Source organism: Astatotilapia calliptera, chromosome 23, assembly GCF_964374335.1.
Source record: "Astatotilapia calliptera chromosome 23, fAstCal68.1, whole genome shotgun sequence".
In the NCBI taxonomy this organism is placed as follows: Eukaryota; Metazoa; Chordata; class Actinopteri; order Cichliformes; family Cichlidae; genus Astatotilapia; species Astatotilapia calliptera.
This window is the reverse complement of record NC_137443.1, coordinates 27,825,628-27,843,478: the sequence shown is the minus strand read 5'-3', so window position 1 is coordinate 27,843,478 and position 17,851 is coordinate 27,825,628. Positions and strand designations below refer to the sequence as shown.

At 41.6% G+C, this 17,851-nt stretch overlaps 2 protein-coding genes across 5 annotated transcripts in view; both read left to right on the top strand.

Moving 5' to 3' along the window:
* Window positions 1-1,080: 1,080 nt before the first annotated feature.
* c23h7orf57 (chromosome 23 C7orf57 homolog) lies at window positions 1,081-13,949 on the top strand. Its single transcript, XM_026159814.2, has 8 exons — window positions 1,081-1,191; window positions 1,844-1,891; window positions 2,000-2,173; window positions 5,910-5,997; window positions 6,223-6,352; window positions 7,013-7,077; window positions 8,551-8,651; window positions 11,452-13,949. Exons 2-8 carry the CDS (start codon window positions 1,849-1,851, stop codon window positions 11,508-11,510), a joined length of 660 nt encoding a protein of 219 aa, XP_026015599.1. The 5' UTR covers window positions 1,081-1,191; window positions 1,844-1,848; the 3' UTR covers window positions 11,511-13,949.
* Window positions 13,950-14,909: 960 nt separating this feature from the next.
* Window positions 14,910-17,851, top strand: part of LOC113016737 (plakophilin-4-like) — an 80,451-nt gene continuing 77,509 nt past the window's right edge. Inside the window, exons 1-2 of one of the 4 annotated variants that reach the window (XM_026159808.2) lie at window positions 14,910-15,337; window positions 16,123-16,308. In XM_026159808.2, the coding sequence (XP_026015593.2) occupies window positions 16,183-16,308 (126 nt within the window). In that variant the 5' untranslated portion in view covers window positions 14,910-15,337; window positions 16,123-16,182. Of the gene's footprint in view, window positions 15,456-16,111; window positions 16,309-17,851 lie in introns of all 4 variants that reach the window. The other 3 variants (XM_026159805.2, XM_026159806.2, XM_026159804.2) reach the window with 3 other exon arrangements.

Here is a 17,851-nt window from a genome sequence, read left to right as displayed (position 1 = left end):
AGCCAAAAAAAAGACCCAATTTACAAAAATTCGTTTTACGCTTTTATATGTTTAGTATTAAAACATTCATTAATTTGTGCAGAAATTAATCATATTGGGTTTAGCCTAAACTATCAGGAAAGAGGGGAAAGGGATCCTGCAACAATATCCTCATATCTTGTTAAACAAAGGAAATATGCAGTCAAGACAGAGGGATGAGAACACACTGATATGTAATAAAAATGCTTTCGATTATAACAGCAACACTTAAAAACCAGAAGCTTATAATGGCAACCAAACAGCTGATTGTATTATCCTGTAACATGAATATTTAGTTTTTTTCTTGTTTTTTTTTTTAATGAAAGAACTGTGCAGACTCCCAAAAGGTTGATTCTGTTCATCTGGACGTAGCGTTTTCAGTGGGACAAAGGTTTCCTCACTCATCCAAGTGACTTCTTCAGTCTCAGCTTACTGCAGGTTTCCCCAACCTTATAAACAGTACATTTGCACAATAACTGAAACTAGTCCACTGAATAAGTGGGCTCAGTCAGCTTTCGGGATTTACTTACCTGGATGATTGAGCATGCATCAAGACAAAACTGTGCAGACTGTTAGATGCAAGAATCAGACAAGCGAGCAGAAGGTCTGAATGATCAATCAGTCTTCATCTGTATTATAGACACAACTAGTGTCAATACGGACAATGTAATTAGCATGGTAGCACCCATACATACAATCAAACCTTTAAAGTGCTATATAAATAAATTATGGTATGGTTAAGAAAAAAAAAGCTCAAGTCCAACCTCATTACGATTACCTGATCACAGGTGAGTAAATATTGTTGTGTACTATACATAAATTGTTTTATAATAAACAATAAGGGACACTGGAACATAAAACTGAGTTCATTAACCAACTAGCCTGTTTTAACAGTCGTTCGTTTGAAACCGAAATTAGTCGTAGCCCAGTTAGGATTAGCAGTTCATGCTCCGAGCACAATCACGAGAAGAGGTCTCACTCTGTCCCATTCTCACTCCTGCTCTGTGCCATTATCTCTAAATCCACTGTGAGTGTCACAGAGAAAATCACAGAGTTTTTCTCCGTCAGACACACACGATCTTCCTCCTTGTGCACCGGAAGTGGGCAGCAGGTGCCGCAGGAAGTGTCTGTGTCCAGCCCTGCTTCTAGAAGAAGAGGAACGAGAAGCTAACGGTATTTAACAGCAACACCCTGCTTCACAATTACGAGAAATCAAAAACCACATATGACATATGTCTTGTTTTCGTTGCTGTTGTGTTGTTAAAGAACACCGCTGTAGCGCAAAATATTTGAACACAGGAGAGCTGCTGCGGCAAGTAGGGAGGCGGCTAACCACATTAGCACGGCTTTGTTAAATTATAGCGTGGAAAACACTAGAAAAAAAAGATGCCTCAGCTGTGTTTGCCCAAGCTGTGTGACCGTATGCACATGCAGGATAGTATTTGTGAAGTAAAACTCTTAATTTTACACGGCTTTAGTTTTTAAAGAATGAGAAATGTGCAATTATTAGCTTTTATTGGTGGTAGCTTCTGAAAATAAACGCAAAATACTGCTTTTTCTTAATGGTCTCGTCAGTGTCATTACTGTGGCGCACAGTACCGCCGCTGTGCTTTACAGAAGGCTCCAAATACCCTAGAAAAATTACAAATATAAGCAGGTGTTTCCAGTGTTCTTTGGCTTTTTTTTTTTTTTTTTATAAAATCAACACACATGCTGTCAACTAAGCAATAAATTAGGTGTGAGAAATGCCAGGTTGTTTTAAAGAAACTCTTTGCACATTATAAAACGGGCCTGTTTCTCATCAGACCTGCCTTTTTGTCTTCAGATAAAATGAGTGCTGCTGTACCCAACCATAGAAGGACCAAGCCTGGTGGTAAGATCCAAACTCTATAACCTGTAATACATGTTGAAACTAAAGGCTAAAAAATTAATTACATATTTATCAGCAAGGACACAGCGTTGTAATTTTCATTTATTGCAGGCATAAAGCCCGGGGCGGCGAACAGCGGCGTGACGGGACCGACCTCCCAGATCCCTGGGCTGTGCCAGACCGCCACTGAAAGCGCTCCAGCGGAGAGGATCAGTGGGCGGCGAGTTGGGATATTTGAGACGGACTCGGACTATGTCAAGCTTGCGAAGCAGGGGGGACACAAAGGTAAAATTAGACAGTTGTTGTCTGTACATATAGATGCCTTGAAATGCATCTATATGAAGATTGCCAGTGTAAAAAAAAAAGATTTTATGCTCTAATTTTATAAAGAGTTTCAGAGTTTTCCTGGCTCAGAGTAGAAGACTAAAAAGAAGTCTATAATTTTTGTCCATTTACCAAACAGTAACATATTTTGAGCGGAGACTAAACTATATAAAGTACTTGTATAAGTACTAGAGCTATATATAGCAAATATTAGAGAAGTCTGTTGTGTGTGTCTGAAAGAGTCTGATTTATTCCATTTTTAAATCATCAAATATGTCTCTCGGTCAGCTTCTAGTATGCTTATGCAGTTCAGGGTCATGGGGAGGCTGAAGAGGTGGGGTACACCCTAGACAGATCATGTCTGTCTCAGGGCCAGCACTTTGACACAGGCAACCATATAGAGAACCAGTTGAGGTGGTTTGGAGATCATCTCATTTTAGGCACTTCCTAGGTGAGGTATACAGGACATGTTCTACCAAGAGGAGACCTTGGAACAGACCCAGGACATGTTGGAGAGATTCGGTCACTTGGCTGGCTTGGGAGCCCCTCAGTGTTTCTCAAGACGAGTTTTACAGGTGGCTGGGTTGAGGTTGTGCATCTCTGTTTAAACTGTAGCCCCTGTGACCTGGACCCATATAAAGTGGATGCTTGGATGGATATTGAGTAATATTAAAATTTTATAATAAAGTTTAGTATCTGAATGTCAACTAGGGCTGCCACAAACGATTATTTTGATAGTCGACTAATCAAATCCATTGGACATAAAACGTACAGCTTATTGCACCAGCAGCATCTGCTCTTATATAACTATCATTAGCTTACAGCTTTAAGTGTTTAAGGTGCTAACTAAAAAGACAAGATGACAGTTTATTAAATTTTAATGAAATCTGCAGATTGTTTCGGTGGAGTTTAATAAACTCCTTGCTATCTAAAATATAACAGGACACCGGAGTAAATTCTCGAGCATCTCACACTTCTGATGATCAGCAGTCTGCTTGACGTTCATTCAGCTGTGTAAAAACTATAACTTTGACCTCAGCCAAACTGATTTACTCAGGAACAAATAAAATACTAAAAAAAAGCCAAACACTAACATTTTTAAGTTATCTAAGTGACTCATATATCATGTTTAACCTGAGTAGCGAAAGACTGCGGTGGGTTTGTAAACGATTTGCCGGGAGTCCGGTGTTCTCACGGCTCTAGTGAGCCTTGCCCTCGGCTAGCTATCGAGCTAGTGGGTAACAGACGTCTCCGAAAACGTCGGAGCGCTTTTGAAAATATGTGGTGTCTTGATAAACTGAGCAGATATTTGAGGTTTACACAGCTACATTCTCGCCTGAAAATATGTTAAACGTTTATTTTGTGACCCAGAAAGAATAATAAGAGTAATATTAAAACTAACTAGCTGCCGCCATTGTTGGAAACTGAGCAGGGCTGCGCTATGAATTCTGGGACACAGCTGCTTCTTCTTCTTCGGAGTTTAAGGGTAGCTGGCATCCTTGTACATGCAGTGCTGCCATCTTCTGTTTCAGTCCGTTATTACACTCTTAAATCCTACTACTCATTCCTGCGTCTTTTGGGATCTTACAAAGCTTCAAACGACGGGTCGACTATTAAATTAGTCGTCGACGATTTTAATAGTCGACGTAATCGTGACTAGTCGACTAATCGTGGCAGCCCTAATGTCAACAAAAGAAAATGAAACATAAAAACACAAAAATCAGAAGGCCTTAAAATGGCTCACAGCTGTGCAAGAAAGGAGTTTTGTTTAGCACAATCCAACGTAGGAGATTCCTTCTACGGTCTGTACCAGCATTTGGATGAGGAAACTCATTCACCTGGCTTCACGTACCCTAATATAGGCAGTCAATAAAGGTGGTTATAAGGTTGATAAGTGAAGCCAGGGTTTATTTATCATACAAAACATGGATAGGGTACTCAGCAGCAGAGCCACAGATTTTACAGTGGCGATAAAAAGATGAAGAGGTTAACCACATGATCCAGGCTGAAAGCAGCACAGCTGCTGCAGACACATCAGCTGTGAGTGTGTGTGTGTGTGTGAGGTTTTAAAGGTGCTGCATGAATGCATGTGAGCTTTAAGTTCAGTGAAGCGTTACTGGGCTATATTAATAAAGTTTAGCTTATTTGAAGGAGGAAAGCTGGCAAAAATGCTGACTGTAAGAGTTTACAGACCTCTCAGTACCACAGCTCTATCTTTAAAGAGCGGGTGAATCAGATGGATTACAGTTACATATTATATTAAATTAATCATTAGATTTTCTTTGAGCGACTGTCCTGGTAATGTTCAGTCGTAGTCTGTGTGCAAATTTGTTAAAAGGTCAGCAAGTAAATAAAATAGGTGTCGTGTTTTAGGATTCTGTATTCACACGTGTAGAACAATAAAATTGATCAAGAATTGCAGCAAACAGGGAGGAAAATCAATAATAAAGAGCCTGTATTTATTACTGTTGCTCTTCAGGGAAAATAATAAAGGCTTCAGATGTTCTTAAAACAACTTAACACTCTGTTACTGACAACACAACACAGGTCTGAGGGCTTTTCCAAGGATGATGATTCTGTTTTCCAGAGAAGTGGTTAGTTGATAGGCAGCAATTTCAAACCTGATAATGTCTAAGCTTAAACATAACCTGGTCAGGATGCCCTGAAGTTACCTGGATGAGCCCTCTGCGGTTGCTGCTCTCAGCGTGGAGGCTTTGAAGCCACACTACTCGCCCCATTTTTGTGACTAAAAATGCCTAACGGGTGACACACATGGCTTTGAAATGCAAACCTCAAACAACAGGCTTAAAAGTCCACAACATGAAAAGAAGGAGAGAAAGAAAAGCTTCTGCGTTTTAGGAAAACACAACAGTCTCTTTTTGTTTATAGAAACTGCAACTTTGCAGGCTTCATTTCTCTTGGGAGAAGCAGAGCTCCTGCACAGAAAGTTTCATATGAGTATTTCATGCTAGTCTGCACGTGTGGGCTCATTTGATAAGAAATGTGATATTGTGGTTATTCAGATTTTAATTAAAAACAAATATTTTTAATTTACTCACTATATCCACATATATTACTCATGTATCTTTTAAATTAAGTTTAAGGAAATGTATTTTAAAGTGTATGCGTGATGTCTAGGGTATAGAATAATCAGAGCCCTGTAGAAGTTGTAGTGCTTGTTTTTGTGCACATACATGCATTAGAGGTTTGATTCCAGATACCAGAGTCCATTGGAAAAAGTTCCAATTAAAGATTTTGATGCATTAAGTTCAAGTGCACTGCTTGCTTAACATAATCTGCTCTCTTTATTAAAGCTTTTAGTGACTTGGCACTCACTCTGCCTCCTGGGCACTCTACAGCTTCTCTCCATCTTGTGCTGTAACTGAAAAGTTCAGGGTCGCGATCCACCCTTTGTTGTAGATGGTTAAGGACTGTCAAATCACTGCTGTAACAGCAATGCAGGAGAATAATGTGGCAAACAGCAGAAGAGAAGATAAACATTACGAATTCACAATTAGGCTGCCTAAAAAAAACAGTTCCAGCCTCAGCTTGGACTGGAGTAATTGTTTAGCTGCTTGGCTGAATAGGCTGTGAGTTAAATGCCACATTGTGCTCTTAAAGGTGAGACACAATGCATCATTACTGCTGCCAGTGCTTTGGTTTCATTGTGGGGGGGGGGGTTTTCTTTTTGCTGCAGGGCTGTTGAGCCACGATGTGGACGATGACGACATGCCGAAGAAAACCTACAATCCATCCAACTGGTTTGGAGGAGATGAGTCAAAGAGGTGAGAGACGAGCTGCGATGAGGACGCGTCACTAACTGAAAAGCTTCAGTTATAGCGATTGTTTAATAAAAGAGAAATCTGATGACCATTTGCGCTCATTGGTCACCCTGAGCGCGGGCCTCGGCATTAGCAAGCCATGAAGTCTGCATCCTAACAGTTGGCAGGCTGTCAGAAGTGTCCAGCAGTAATTTCACATGGCATGTCATCGTGGTTTTGTGCTTACAGCGGAAGCAAGGAAACGTCTCCCGATGGCCAGATGAAGGGAGGCAGGCAGCCTCTTGCCCCGCCGTTTGGCACTGATAACAGTACATCCTGGGAAAGAGAGACTGATAGATTTACCCAGGGTAAAGAGAAGGTGAATGGACTCCAAAAATGCATCACCCCCTCCCACTTCCACTGACGCCATACCAGTGCCTTCCATATTTAATTTATTTATAAGTTTTTCCCATCACCTTTCCTTGTGTTTTCACCTGGTTTCGCTCCATTGATGCATTTTCAGCTTATTTGAAGTTTATTTGGGTCTAATTTGCTGCCGGTGCTTTGGGGTGATAATTTATTGGAATTTTGTTGTTTGTTTGTTTTTTTTAATCAAATCTCTGGGTAAGTACAAGCGATGCTTTGAATATGTTACACTGTACAATATCTGAAGAAGTAACGTTCCTGAGCTGTGACAGAGATAGTTTTCAGATATTGAGAAGTGCATCAAATAAAATGTGCAGAGAAAGTGCAAAAAAAATTTAAACTGCTATTTATTATATATTTATGCTTTTTAAGTATTTTGGGTTTGAGCAGTTTTACTTTGTTGTCAGTTTCTTGGATCATTTTTCATGGCATAACTATTTTCTTCACTTTTCTTCCTTCATTTCATCCTTTTTCTGTTTCCCAGATTTACCCCATGCTATATTAGTAGCCCACTTAAAGTAATGATGTATTTGTTGAATAATTCTGCTGTTACATGCAAGTCCTTTATGTCTTGAAGTGATACAGAGATAACCACAGCTTTCTCAACCTGCAGATGTCTCCTGATGCTCCAGGCTCTGAGATGGAGGGTCTGACAATAACCAACAAATACAAAAGAAGGTAATAACTCTCTGGTTGTTTGGTTCCTGTACATATATATACACTCAACAAAAATATAAACGCAACACCTTTGTTACTGCTCCCATTCCCCATGGGATGGACGTAGAGACCTAAAATTCATTCCAGATACACAATATAACCATCCCTCCCAAACAGTGGTCACAAATCAGTCCAAATGTGTGGTAGTGGGCACATCTGCTATATTGAGATAATCCATCCCACCTCACAGGTGTGCCACATCAGGATGCTGATCTGACATCATGAGTAGTGCACAGGTGTACCTCAGACTGCCCACAACAAAAGGCCACCCTGGAATGTGCAGTTTTTTGCGCTATTGGGGGTCTGGGGACCCAGAACCGGTCAGTATCTGGTGTGACCACCATTTGCCTCATGCAGTGCAACACATCGTCGCATGGAGTCTATCAGATTGTCAATTGTGGCCTGTGGAATGTTGGTCCACTCCACTTCAATGGCTGTGCGAGGTTGTTGGATATTCGTGGGAACTGGTACACGCTGTCGTATACGCCGGTCAAGCACATCCCGAACATGCTCAATGGGTGACATGTCCGGTGAGTATGCTGGCCATGCAAGAACTGGGACATTCTCAGCTGCCATCTGCCCTGAACAATGTGAACCATGATTCATCCGTGAAGCGCACACCTCTCCAACGTGCCAGACGCCATCGAATGTGAGCATTTGCCCACACAAGTCTGTTACGGCGACGAGCTGGAGTCAGGTCAAGACCCCGATGAGGACGACGGGCATGCAGTTGAGCGTCCCTGAGACGGTTTCTGACAGTTTGTGCAGAAGTTGTTTGGTTGTGCAAACCAATTGTTCCAGCAGCTGTCTGGGTGGCTGGTCTCAGACGATCTTGGAGGTGAACCTGCTGGATGTGGAGGTCCTGGGCTGGTGTGGTTACACGAGGTCTGCGGTTGTGAGGCCGGTTGGATGTGCTGCCATATTCTCTGAAACGCCTGTGGAGACGGCTTATGGTTGAGAAATGAACATTCAATGCACGGGTGACAGATCTGGTTGACATTCCTGCTGTCAGCATGCCTATTGCACGCTCCCTCATTGCTTGTGGCATCTGTGGCATTTTGCTGTGAGACAAAACTGCACATTCCAGGGTGGCCTTTTGTTGTGGGCAGTCTGAGGTACACCTGTGCACTACTCATGATGTCAGATCAGCATCCTGCTGTGGCACACCTGTGAGGTGGGATGGATTATCTCAATATGGCAGATGTGCCCACTACCACACATTTGGACTGATTTGTGACCACTGTTTGGGAGGGATGGTTATATTGTGTATCTGGAATGAATTTTAGGTCTCTACGTCCATCCCATGGGGAATGGGAGCAGTAACAAAGGTGTTGCGTTTATATTTTTGTTGAGTGTATATATATATATATATATATATATATATATATATATATAAGCGTAAAGTAAAACTGCTGCGTTCTGCCTCCTCTTCAGGTCTTATGATAAGAAGACTACACCCGTCAGCATGTCCAAGCTGCTGAGTCACGGCTACGTGGAGGGGCAGAAGAAGTCACTCAATGACGACGATGCCTCAAGTATGATGTCAAACAGCCGGAGGGTGTTAGCCAGTGATGTGTGAATCCTGCAGTAAATTCAATACATAGTATTGATCATGTTTACAGATTTAATACAGAGTAAGATAAGAAATGTTTAATTTTCCCAAAAGTTGCCAATTAAATAGAAAATACAAAGAGTTGAAGACCTCAGGAAATAAGTAATGAAGGCAGGTATTGTGGTATAGGTTGGTAAAAATTTTCTGCATCTGTTCTTCTATCAGCGGAGCTAATGGAGATGCTAGACAATGTATACAGCTACAGGTCCAGCAAGTGGTCTTTGCATCCACAGCCACAGTCTGCATCAGCTGATGGATGTGTCCAAACAGTATGGTGGTTCAAACAGCAGCACCAATGATGAATTTTCACAGCGAGTATCAAAAATGAGTAAAGAGTGCGTGCACCTAGGGCATCATGTAGGTCTTTAGACTGACTTCACCAAATATGATGCCAAATATTCATGAATATTCCAAATGTTCATGAAAGTAAAATACCTTTAAATTGCTGTCGAGCTACTGTTATGGCTTCAAGAGGCTTTTTTTTTTTTAAATTACATTTTGTGATGCTACAGTAGTGAAAAAAACTACACCCTCTTTCAATTTCAACGTTTGACATATGTGGATAATTAAAGAATTTAATCTGGTCTTAATTATTTTAATACCGCAGAGGAACAACAACACATGAGGCATTGTAATTATTTACTTAATGCCAAAATGCAGAAGCTGTGTGTGGTTATAAACTAGATGAAAGAAAAAGAAATCAAACATAGACTTGGCTCAGGGTTACAGGAAAATGAAATCATTTTAAAATTGTTTGCAACCAACATGGAAAAAAAGGGAACAAAGTTGCTTCTAGAAATCTGTATTTCTTACTGACGTTCACCGGGGAAAGGCAAAGACTTTAGACACTATTAAAAAAAGATTAGATCTTCCTGCTGTCTGCGCATTGAGCAAGCTTCCAGCATTGGTGATGTACTTTCAGAGAATTGATTGGTCAGTAGGTGATCTCTTATTTTAAACTGGATGTGCTTTGGAGCATGTTAGGCCTGTGGCAGAAGTCATTATAAAAATGAAAACTCGAGGTTAACCCGACAAGTTAACAAATCCTGCACACAGTCCTGATCTCAATCCAACAGAACACCTTCGGGATGAATTAGAGTGGAGACCACGAGCCAGGCCGTCTAATCCAACATCAGTGTCTGCTCAAAATTTGCATAAACGCACTCCTAAACCTTGTGGAAAGCCTTCCCAGAAGATCTAAGGAGCTGGGAAAGAAAAGCAACTGGATTTCTTTCAGTTTCTTGAAGACATTTCATCTCTCATTCGAGAAGCTTCTTTAACCGAAGAAGCTTGCTTTTCTTTCCAAGCTCCTTAGATTACAATGACTAGCACTAAGAGCCTACACAGACACCTTCCCAGAAGAGCTGAGGCTGTTATAGCTGCAGAGGCTGGGCCAACATCATAACAAACCCTATGGATTAAGAATGGGATGGCATTCAAATTCCCTTGAGCGATACTTTTTTCCAATACAGTGTACATTTATTTGGATAAACTGTCCGATTGAAGTAGTTGATGTAACACTAATACTAATAAGCTGTAGGGGTGGGTTTTTATAATCGATTCATCGATTAAAATCGATTCTGGCTTGGATAACGTAAAATCGATTCATTAAAATCCTGAATCGATTTTTTAATATAAATTTATTTTGTCCGAAATGCCAGAATCTCTGGTGACATCTCACAAAATTTCAAGAACCACCAAACAGTAAATGAGAGCAGGTACAGGGATTCTGCACATAGACTTAAACACACAGCGGATCAGAATCAGTTAGATGTCACCTTTCTCACAGTCGGGGCTGAAAGCCGACAGCTCGCTGATCCGGGTCCGCGCTTTGTGTTCACGCCCTTTATGCGCTGATTCTAAAGCTGTTAGTTTGATCTCTCTCCAAACAATATTGACCGAACCAGCAGCAAAAGAAGATCCAAACGCTTCACATAAACATCGTCATGAATTCTTTTACTGTTTTGCTTCCATTGCGATGCGCAGCTCTCTCTCTCTCCCTCTCCCCCCCCCCCCTCTCGAACAGTTTCGCTTTCTTCATTGTTCGCTTGCTTGTTATGCACAAGTCTACTGTTGCTTACAGCGCTGTCGGCCGCTGTTTTTTTCCCTTTTACATGCTTCCGAAAAGAAAACCTCATTTCTGCTGTTCAATACTGAACAAATTGAAACTTTTTAAAATTATTCAAAATGCAAAATGCTTAGCCGTGTCTCTAATAAAACCGCTGTAACGTCAGAGGTAATGTTCATTAATTAATGGTTTTCTTTCGTTTTCGATGTACTGCAGAATATTTTTATAAAATCCCAGGCCAGGAAAACCTTCATGTTTTTCTGTGTTTTATCTTCAGCTACTTTGACCCAAAGGCCTCCTGCTGTGATGCTCACACCTTTGATAAAGTCTTGCGAGTGTCAGCTTCCTTTTTATAGATACAAAAATATGTAAATGTTCTGATCTGAATTATATTTCTGACTGTCAAAATTTCCCAGATTTAAATCGAATCGAATCGAATTAAATCGAATCGTGGATCGAATCGATTCGGGACCTTGTGAATCGGAATTGAATCGATTCTAGAAATCAGTGACGATACCCAGCCCTAATAAGCTGGTTGTAACAGTAGATTACAGTGGTATTAACGCGTATGTCATTGGTGGGAGAGAGCGTTTACAGTTTGGCCTGATAGGCCTCAGAGACGTTTCCTCTTCTTCATGTTTCTTTTGTCTTTCAGGTGTGACCTCAGAACAGACGAGCACTGTCGCGACGGAGGACGTGGACGATCTGGAGTAGTGAGCGCAGGTCTTGGTCCGGAGGGGGGGAGGGGGCGTCTTAACACTGATTCATGGTGTCACAAACCCACGAAGGCGCTGCTCTGCCCCTCTTGGAATCACTCGCATTTACTGTACATCCACTGACTGTTATGTTTTTGTACTCATGTTTATGCAAAGGTACTGTCCTCTCTCCCTATTTATTTGTTTTAATTTGTAAAAAGAAGTCAGGCGGGTTTTATGTTTGAGTAGAACTGTCGGTGCTCACGGTGTCTTTTATTTGTTTTGTCGTTCCTCGATTTGAAAGACGAGTCGTGTGCAGGGCTGGAAACTAACAGGCTGGTCGTTTCCGCCTCATTTGCCGTTAGTTCCCCTCCCTGGTTGTATGAAGATCGAGTTAGTGAAGTAACCAAGTGTTTGTGCTTATAAATTGTGGTTCCAGTGACGTGACATATTTATTCTTTTTGACCAAATGCTCCTGCTGTCTGAAGGGATGCTACAGGTTTGTGTGTTTGCTGATGCGGGGGCAAATACGCTCATTCGCTGAGACAGCAGCCTTGCGGCTGTGACCACGTGCTAAAACGAATGCTGATGGCCACAGCCGCCACAGTTTGTTTGGACCAAAAGTGATTTTTTTTTTTTCTTTCAGCTTGCCGCTTTGCAAAAGGTTGCCTTTTCTCGCAAACCCCTTCGCCCCACAACGCTGTCGTTGTTGAGGCTAGAAAATCCAGAAACATGCACTCATAAAGACTCATTTTTCCTCAGTAACAAGGCTCAACAGAGCAGAATATAACAAAGAACCAAATGTTGGAGTCCATTCCAGATATGTCAGCAGTTTCTCAATCAAAGATCTAAATTTACTCTATTCTCCAGGTTAAAGCCCCTCTCTGCTAAATCAGTGCATTTTCCTCCAGCTTAAAAAACCCAAATCCCACACAACAGATAAAACATCCTGGACAACTTTGGGGATAACGACTTCCTTCTGCAGGCCGACAAGCTGAAAGTCAATTCCAGTGTAATTCCCAGTGACGATTAAGGCAGGAGAGGATTTTTTTTTTCCCCCCTTCGTCTTTTTTTAAGTGAGTTCTGAACGTGCCAACCAAGCAGTTTTTTCCCTGCTCATGCAGTGTTTAGACTTCGTAGACATCAGTAGGAAGAAGTTAGTGTTAGTGCACAGCCCAGTCATGCTGAGCCCTCCACCCCATGACGCGATGGAGAGTTTATTCTGATCAGATGAGAGGAACGATTACTGCTGCAGCATTAAAGGCAAGGAAAACTTTTGTTCATGTAACATTTAAGATATGCATCATATAAGTATAAAATGTTATAATAAAATAGCCTAGAAATGTACTTTTCGGTTTGAAATGCATTGATGCCAATAGACTAAATGGCACATAGCCATGTTTAGTTTAAAAGTCTGTGTGTGTATATATATGTGTGTGTGTGAGTGCATGTGTACCTTCTTCCTCCCACTTAATATGCCGACATCAGTCGAGAGGCAGTGTTGAATCTTTAGATTTTAACTTACCAATGCATTGTATTCAAGGAGATAATGTCCCTGTGTTTGATGTAATTCCCCAAATTAAATGCAGGAGACTTTCAGGACCTGAAATGCTCAGTTTAGGAGCAGACTGATGCTATAAAAGTTGAAAAGCTCCCATCTCCTCCTCTTGTTGCAACATTAGTTTGACTGTCAGGATGCCCAGGGAAAAAAAGTAATGGATTTCTGTGTTTGATGGACATTTCAGCTTTGAGTCATTTAATAGTTTTAACTTTTGAGGCGTAACCGTGACAGCAGAAATCCTAATCCTTCAGGGACATTCGTTTGGGGGTGGGGGTGTTGCTCTTAAAATGAAAAGGATAGCGGTGACGTGTCTCTCCTAATACATCCAACAAATTCATCACCTGCGTGTCAGAAATGCTGCAGCAGTAACGGACTCTTGTTTGGAAAGAATTTAAAACCCTTACAAGGGATGTTTCATGTTCAACACGGCTGTCTGGTTTTAATATATTTAATCAGTGATGCATAATTTATCTCTGTGTGGTGTTTCCAACATGTTTTACCGGCACAGTGTTTTACTTTGCAGTACAAGGAACGTCGAATGTATCATCTTTTGAAACGGTTTGCTTTGAAGAGCGGGTTTATTTTTAACAAGCTGTTAAATATTCAGGTATTCACAGTTATTAAAAAAAGCAGTGTTTTGTCATGTGTCTTCCTCGGCTCCGTGTGAGCCGGTGGCGTTATCGGTTTACAAACCAGTAGTGGGAAACCTTTTAGTGGCTTAACTTTGCAGCTTCCTTCCTAAAGTCTTGTCACTCGTCTTGCTTTCTATCTGCAAGTTTACTTAAGGTGCACCAGAGGAGACGGAAGAAGGCAGCTGTTAAACAGAGACCATGCTTACGTTTAAGACCGCACACAGACTCTTTAATTGTCATTTAAATAAATGGGCATGTGCATGTACCTGTGTTCTGCTTTTTCTTTTCTTTCTGAGCGTGAGAATCTACTAACGAAGCTCCTCCTTTTCTTTCTACACCAAATGTGGATGCTTTCTCACACACACAACTATTTAAAGATGAGTGAAGGTGTGTTCATGTTTAAGCTTTAAAACAAAATGAAATTTGTAGTAGCTTTAAAAAAAAACAACTTTAAAACAATATTTTCTTTATTTTTAGTCTCTTCAAAACTCTCCAGGTCACCTTACATTAGTGTAATTTAGAAGCATATACATAATTAAATAAAATAAAAGCACAAAATCTTAGTCTGATAAGATTATAGCATACATAGCATATGCGTTTAAACAGATATACAACCACAAAATCTCCTAATCAATTGTAAATTTGCTCCACTACAGTTGTAACATGATGTCTGAAAGTTAAAACATTTCAGCTAGAAAAGCAAAACCTGCTACCAGCAAACCGGAAATGAAGAGCAAGCTTACCAGGGCTGTGTGACAGGAGAAGTCTGGAAAAAGTGTTAGAAGTCACAGGAGTTCATGGTAAGTTTCAAAATATGTTAACTTGATTGCAGCTATCAGTTGTATGCCCCATCCTGCTAGCTGTTAGGGACAAGTACTGGTGGGTTTCCACTGCCACTGTAGTCAGCTAACACGGGGCAAAATGTCATCAAAATATGTGTATTAAAATACTCGGATTAAAAAAAATCTCTTAATATTTCATCTGTATTGATTTGAATTCAGTGGTTTAATAGTTTAATTGTTTTATTATCCTGGCGTAAAAGGGCTTTCATAAAATAATTTCCATAAGTTATCCTGAAGTGCTTCATAAACTTTACTATTAAATTTACCGTTGGGAGTCCCATAATGACCACTCAGGCCCACGGAGGTTTGTGTAGGGGAGAAAACACACTCACACGCGCGCACGCGGGCTGCATCCCTCCTCTCCAGCGGGGTGTTTGCACGGAGCTTCCGCGCATCTGCACGGCTGCAGCTGCTGCAGCAACGCATGCACCGGTGGGGCATCGGTGACCGCTGATCGATTATCGTATCGGAAAGCAATTCGTAGCCGCATGGTGACGTCACGCCGCTGATCGGTAATAGTGGCTGGGCGGGTTGATTGGTGGGTGGGTGGCTGGGTGCCGCGCGGACGCCAGGGGTGGATGAGTGCACCGAAACCCCACAGCAGGTGAAAAAGAAAAAGGAGAGGAGAGGAGGGGGGAAACACATAATTGCAGGAGGAGCGCGAGGACGTGCACGGGGACTGTTTGTTTATTTTTGACGTCGGCGCGTGGGAAATGTAGTAGCTGTCACGGCCGTCCGCAGGTGGAGGATGGATGTGTAACAGGACGGATCAAGCCAGCTGTGGCCTGCTTCTGACAGCAACATCTGGCCGGTGAGTCCTCACTGACAGCCGCTTGCCAGGCAGGAGGGCGGGCAGCGCAGCTCTGCGTGCCCGAAACAAGAGAGGCAGGCTCGGATTGACACAGCCGCGCTCCCCGGTCTCCGGTCCGGTGAGTCGGTGTGACCTCGTCCTTGGCTGCCGGATGGTGGATGAGTGATTGATGTGTGACAGTCAGGCTGGTGTGCAGATGTGATCAAGGCTCTTCGCTTATCGCCCAGAAAAGAAACGGGGGTAAAAAATAAATAAATAAATAAAAGGAAAAAAGGATCCTGAACGTGACATGTTGTTAAATGCCTCCCGTGCAGCTTGCATGCACACCTTCAAATGCAATCCATAACATTTACACTACTGCAACTGTAAATTGTGGAGACATTTGCAGTCACCTGCGGCACAGAAGGGTTAAATCCCCGCTGAAATGCCTCACAATTCCATGGAGATTAAAGCATATATAAGGGAAAGCACTCTAATCTCATCAGTGAGCCTCATTATGAATCCCTACAGAGGCTGATACTGTAGGTGCATAAAAAGAAAAGCACACCATGAGCCTCCATAGGGGTGTTGTAGTGATACCATAAGGTCACTATAAAATCAGTATGAGTGTCTGCAGGGATATTAGGGAGGTTTATAAAAACCAGTGTGAATCCCTGCAGGGTTATTATAGAGGGTGCACCCCTGTAAACTCACCCTGTGACACGCTCAGTGGCTGTGACAGTGATTTTCTGGTCATTGTGCCTCCTCCTTGTCCACATCCTGACCGACTTGTAGTCCTCCTGCAGGGTCAGAGAGGGCGCCTCAGCAGCCAGCCGGCTCTGGACTACAGCGGGCAGGTAGAGGCGATGGAGGAGGGTGACACAGAGGGGGAAGGGCCCATGGTGGCCAGAGAGGGACCGAGTGGTCACAGCCACCCTACAGACTCCAGCGGCACCACCACCACCAACCTCCTGGCTTCTGTCAAAGAGCAGGTAGGCGGCAGAAGATGCTGCAGTCACACCCTTGTTCGTGTGTGCTCCTCATTTTCCCACATTATTCCCACGCCTTTCACTCTCCATTAACTCATCAGTGACTGACTTTGGCTTTACGCTGCCAGTTCTGAGGCTGCATTCACACTGACAGTCTCTGTGTTTTTAATGGAGCTCATACCTTATCTTCTTTCGCTGTTTCTTTGCATTAGACCTGCTTGAAGATCTCTGCACAGAGGCACTCGCTTAGGAAGATCCATGCATGCTTTGTGGTTGTTTTGCATATGTTTTTGTTTTTGAGTCATGTAGTATAACTCTCTGTGGTTATTTTATGTCTGTTTATGATCATTTTACATCCCACTGTGATATTTTTGTGTTTTTATTGGTTATTTAGTTTCTCTTCAAGCTAATTTTCATCTCATCTGTTTTGTGGTAGGCTGCTTATCTTTGATGGTTTTTCTTGCCTCCTTTATAGCTTTTTGTGGGCATTTCCTGCCTCCCTATGGCTATTTTAAATCCTATTTTGGTTGTTTGGGATGTGCTAATTTTTTGTTCATTTGTTGTTGTTTTGTGTGCTTCTGGGGCATGTAACTTCTCTTTGTAGTCACTTTGTATCTCTTTTGGATAATTTGGTGTCTCTCTTGCACTATTTTGCGTCCCACTGTGTCTGTGGGTTTAGCTTGCCTTTCTTCAAGGTCTGTTTGCATCCCCTTGAGGATATTTTCTGACTCTTGAGATATTTCATACTCCTACATGGTTATTTCATGGTCTTGTGTGTCTCGTTGTGGTCATTTTGTGTCCCATTGTGGTTGTTTTGGATCCCTTTGTGGTCATTTTTTAAATCTCTGGAGCCATTTCACATCCCTTTGTTTTTGGAGCTTTTTGTTTTGTATTCATTTAGAACAGGTTCCTCTGTCTTGCTTTATGTTTCTTTTATCTATTTCGGGGACATTTTGCTTCTCTAACATTCTTTTGTTTCCTATTGTGGTTCTTGGAATTTATTTATTTATTGTGTTCATCTTTAGCACGTTAAAGTTGTTTTGTGTCACTTAGTGGTCTCTTTCTACCTGTTGTTGTTATGTTGTTTAGTTGTCTTTTATTTTGTTGTTTTGTTGTTGAGTCCTCCTTGTGCCATTTTGCATTCCATTGTAGTCATTTTGCATTTCTTTCGTTTCTCTTTCTCTTTGATTTTGCTTCTTATTGGGCTTCTTTGTTTTTTACCTCTCTGGTTTCTTTTGTGTTTTGGGGCATTTTGCTTAACATTGAGGTCATCTTCTATCCTTTTGTATTTGTATTGCATTTTTGGGGGGCATTTTTTATTCTCATTGCGGCCCCTTTGCATCTGTTTATATTAATTTTGTATCTCTGGTATTATTTTGTATCCCTTTTCTCTGCTGTGGTTTTGTGTCCCTGGAAATTTTTCCATCCCTCTGTAGAATCATGTGTACCTATTCACTATCCTTTATTGTCATTTTGTGTTTATATGCATCATTTTGTATCCTTTTCTCTACATTTTCCTTTCCTTTATAGTCACATTGTGTCTTTG

What these genes read in the sequence shown, in the direction of transcription:
- c23h7orf57 (XM_026159814.2), top strand. Translation starts at nt 1,849, where the DNA reads ATGAGTGCTGCTGTACCCAACCATAGAAGGACCAAGCCTGGTG. An exon ending in GGAGGAGATGAGTCAAAGAG is followed by an intron (nt 5,998 to 6,222) that starts GTGAGAGACGAG and finishes TTGTGCTTACAG; the next exon opens with CGGAAGCAAGGAAACGTCTC. An exon ending in ACCAACAAATACAAAAGAAG is followed by an intron (nt 7,078 to 8,550) that starts GTAATAACTCTC and finishes CCTCCTCTTCAG; the next exon opens with GTCTTATGATAAGAAGACTA.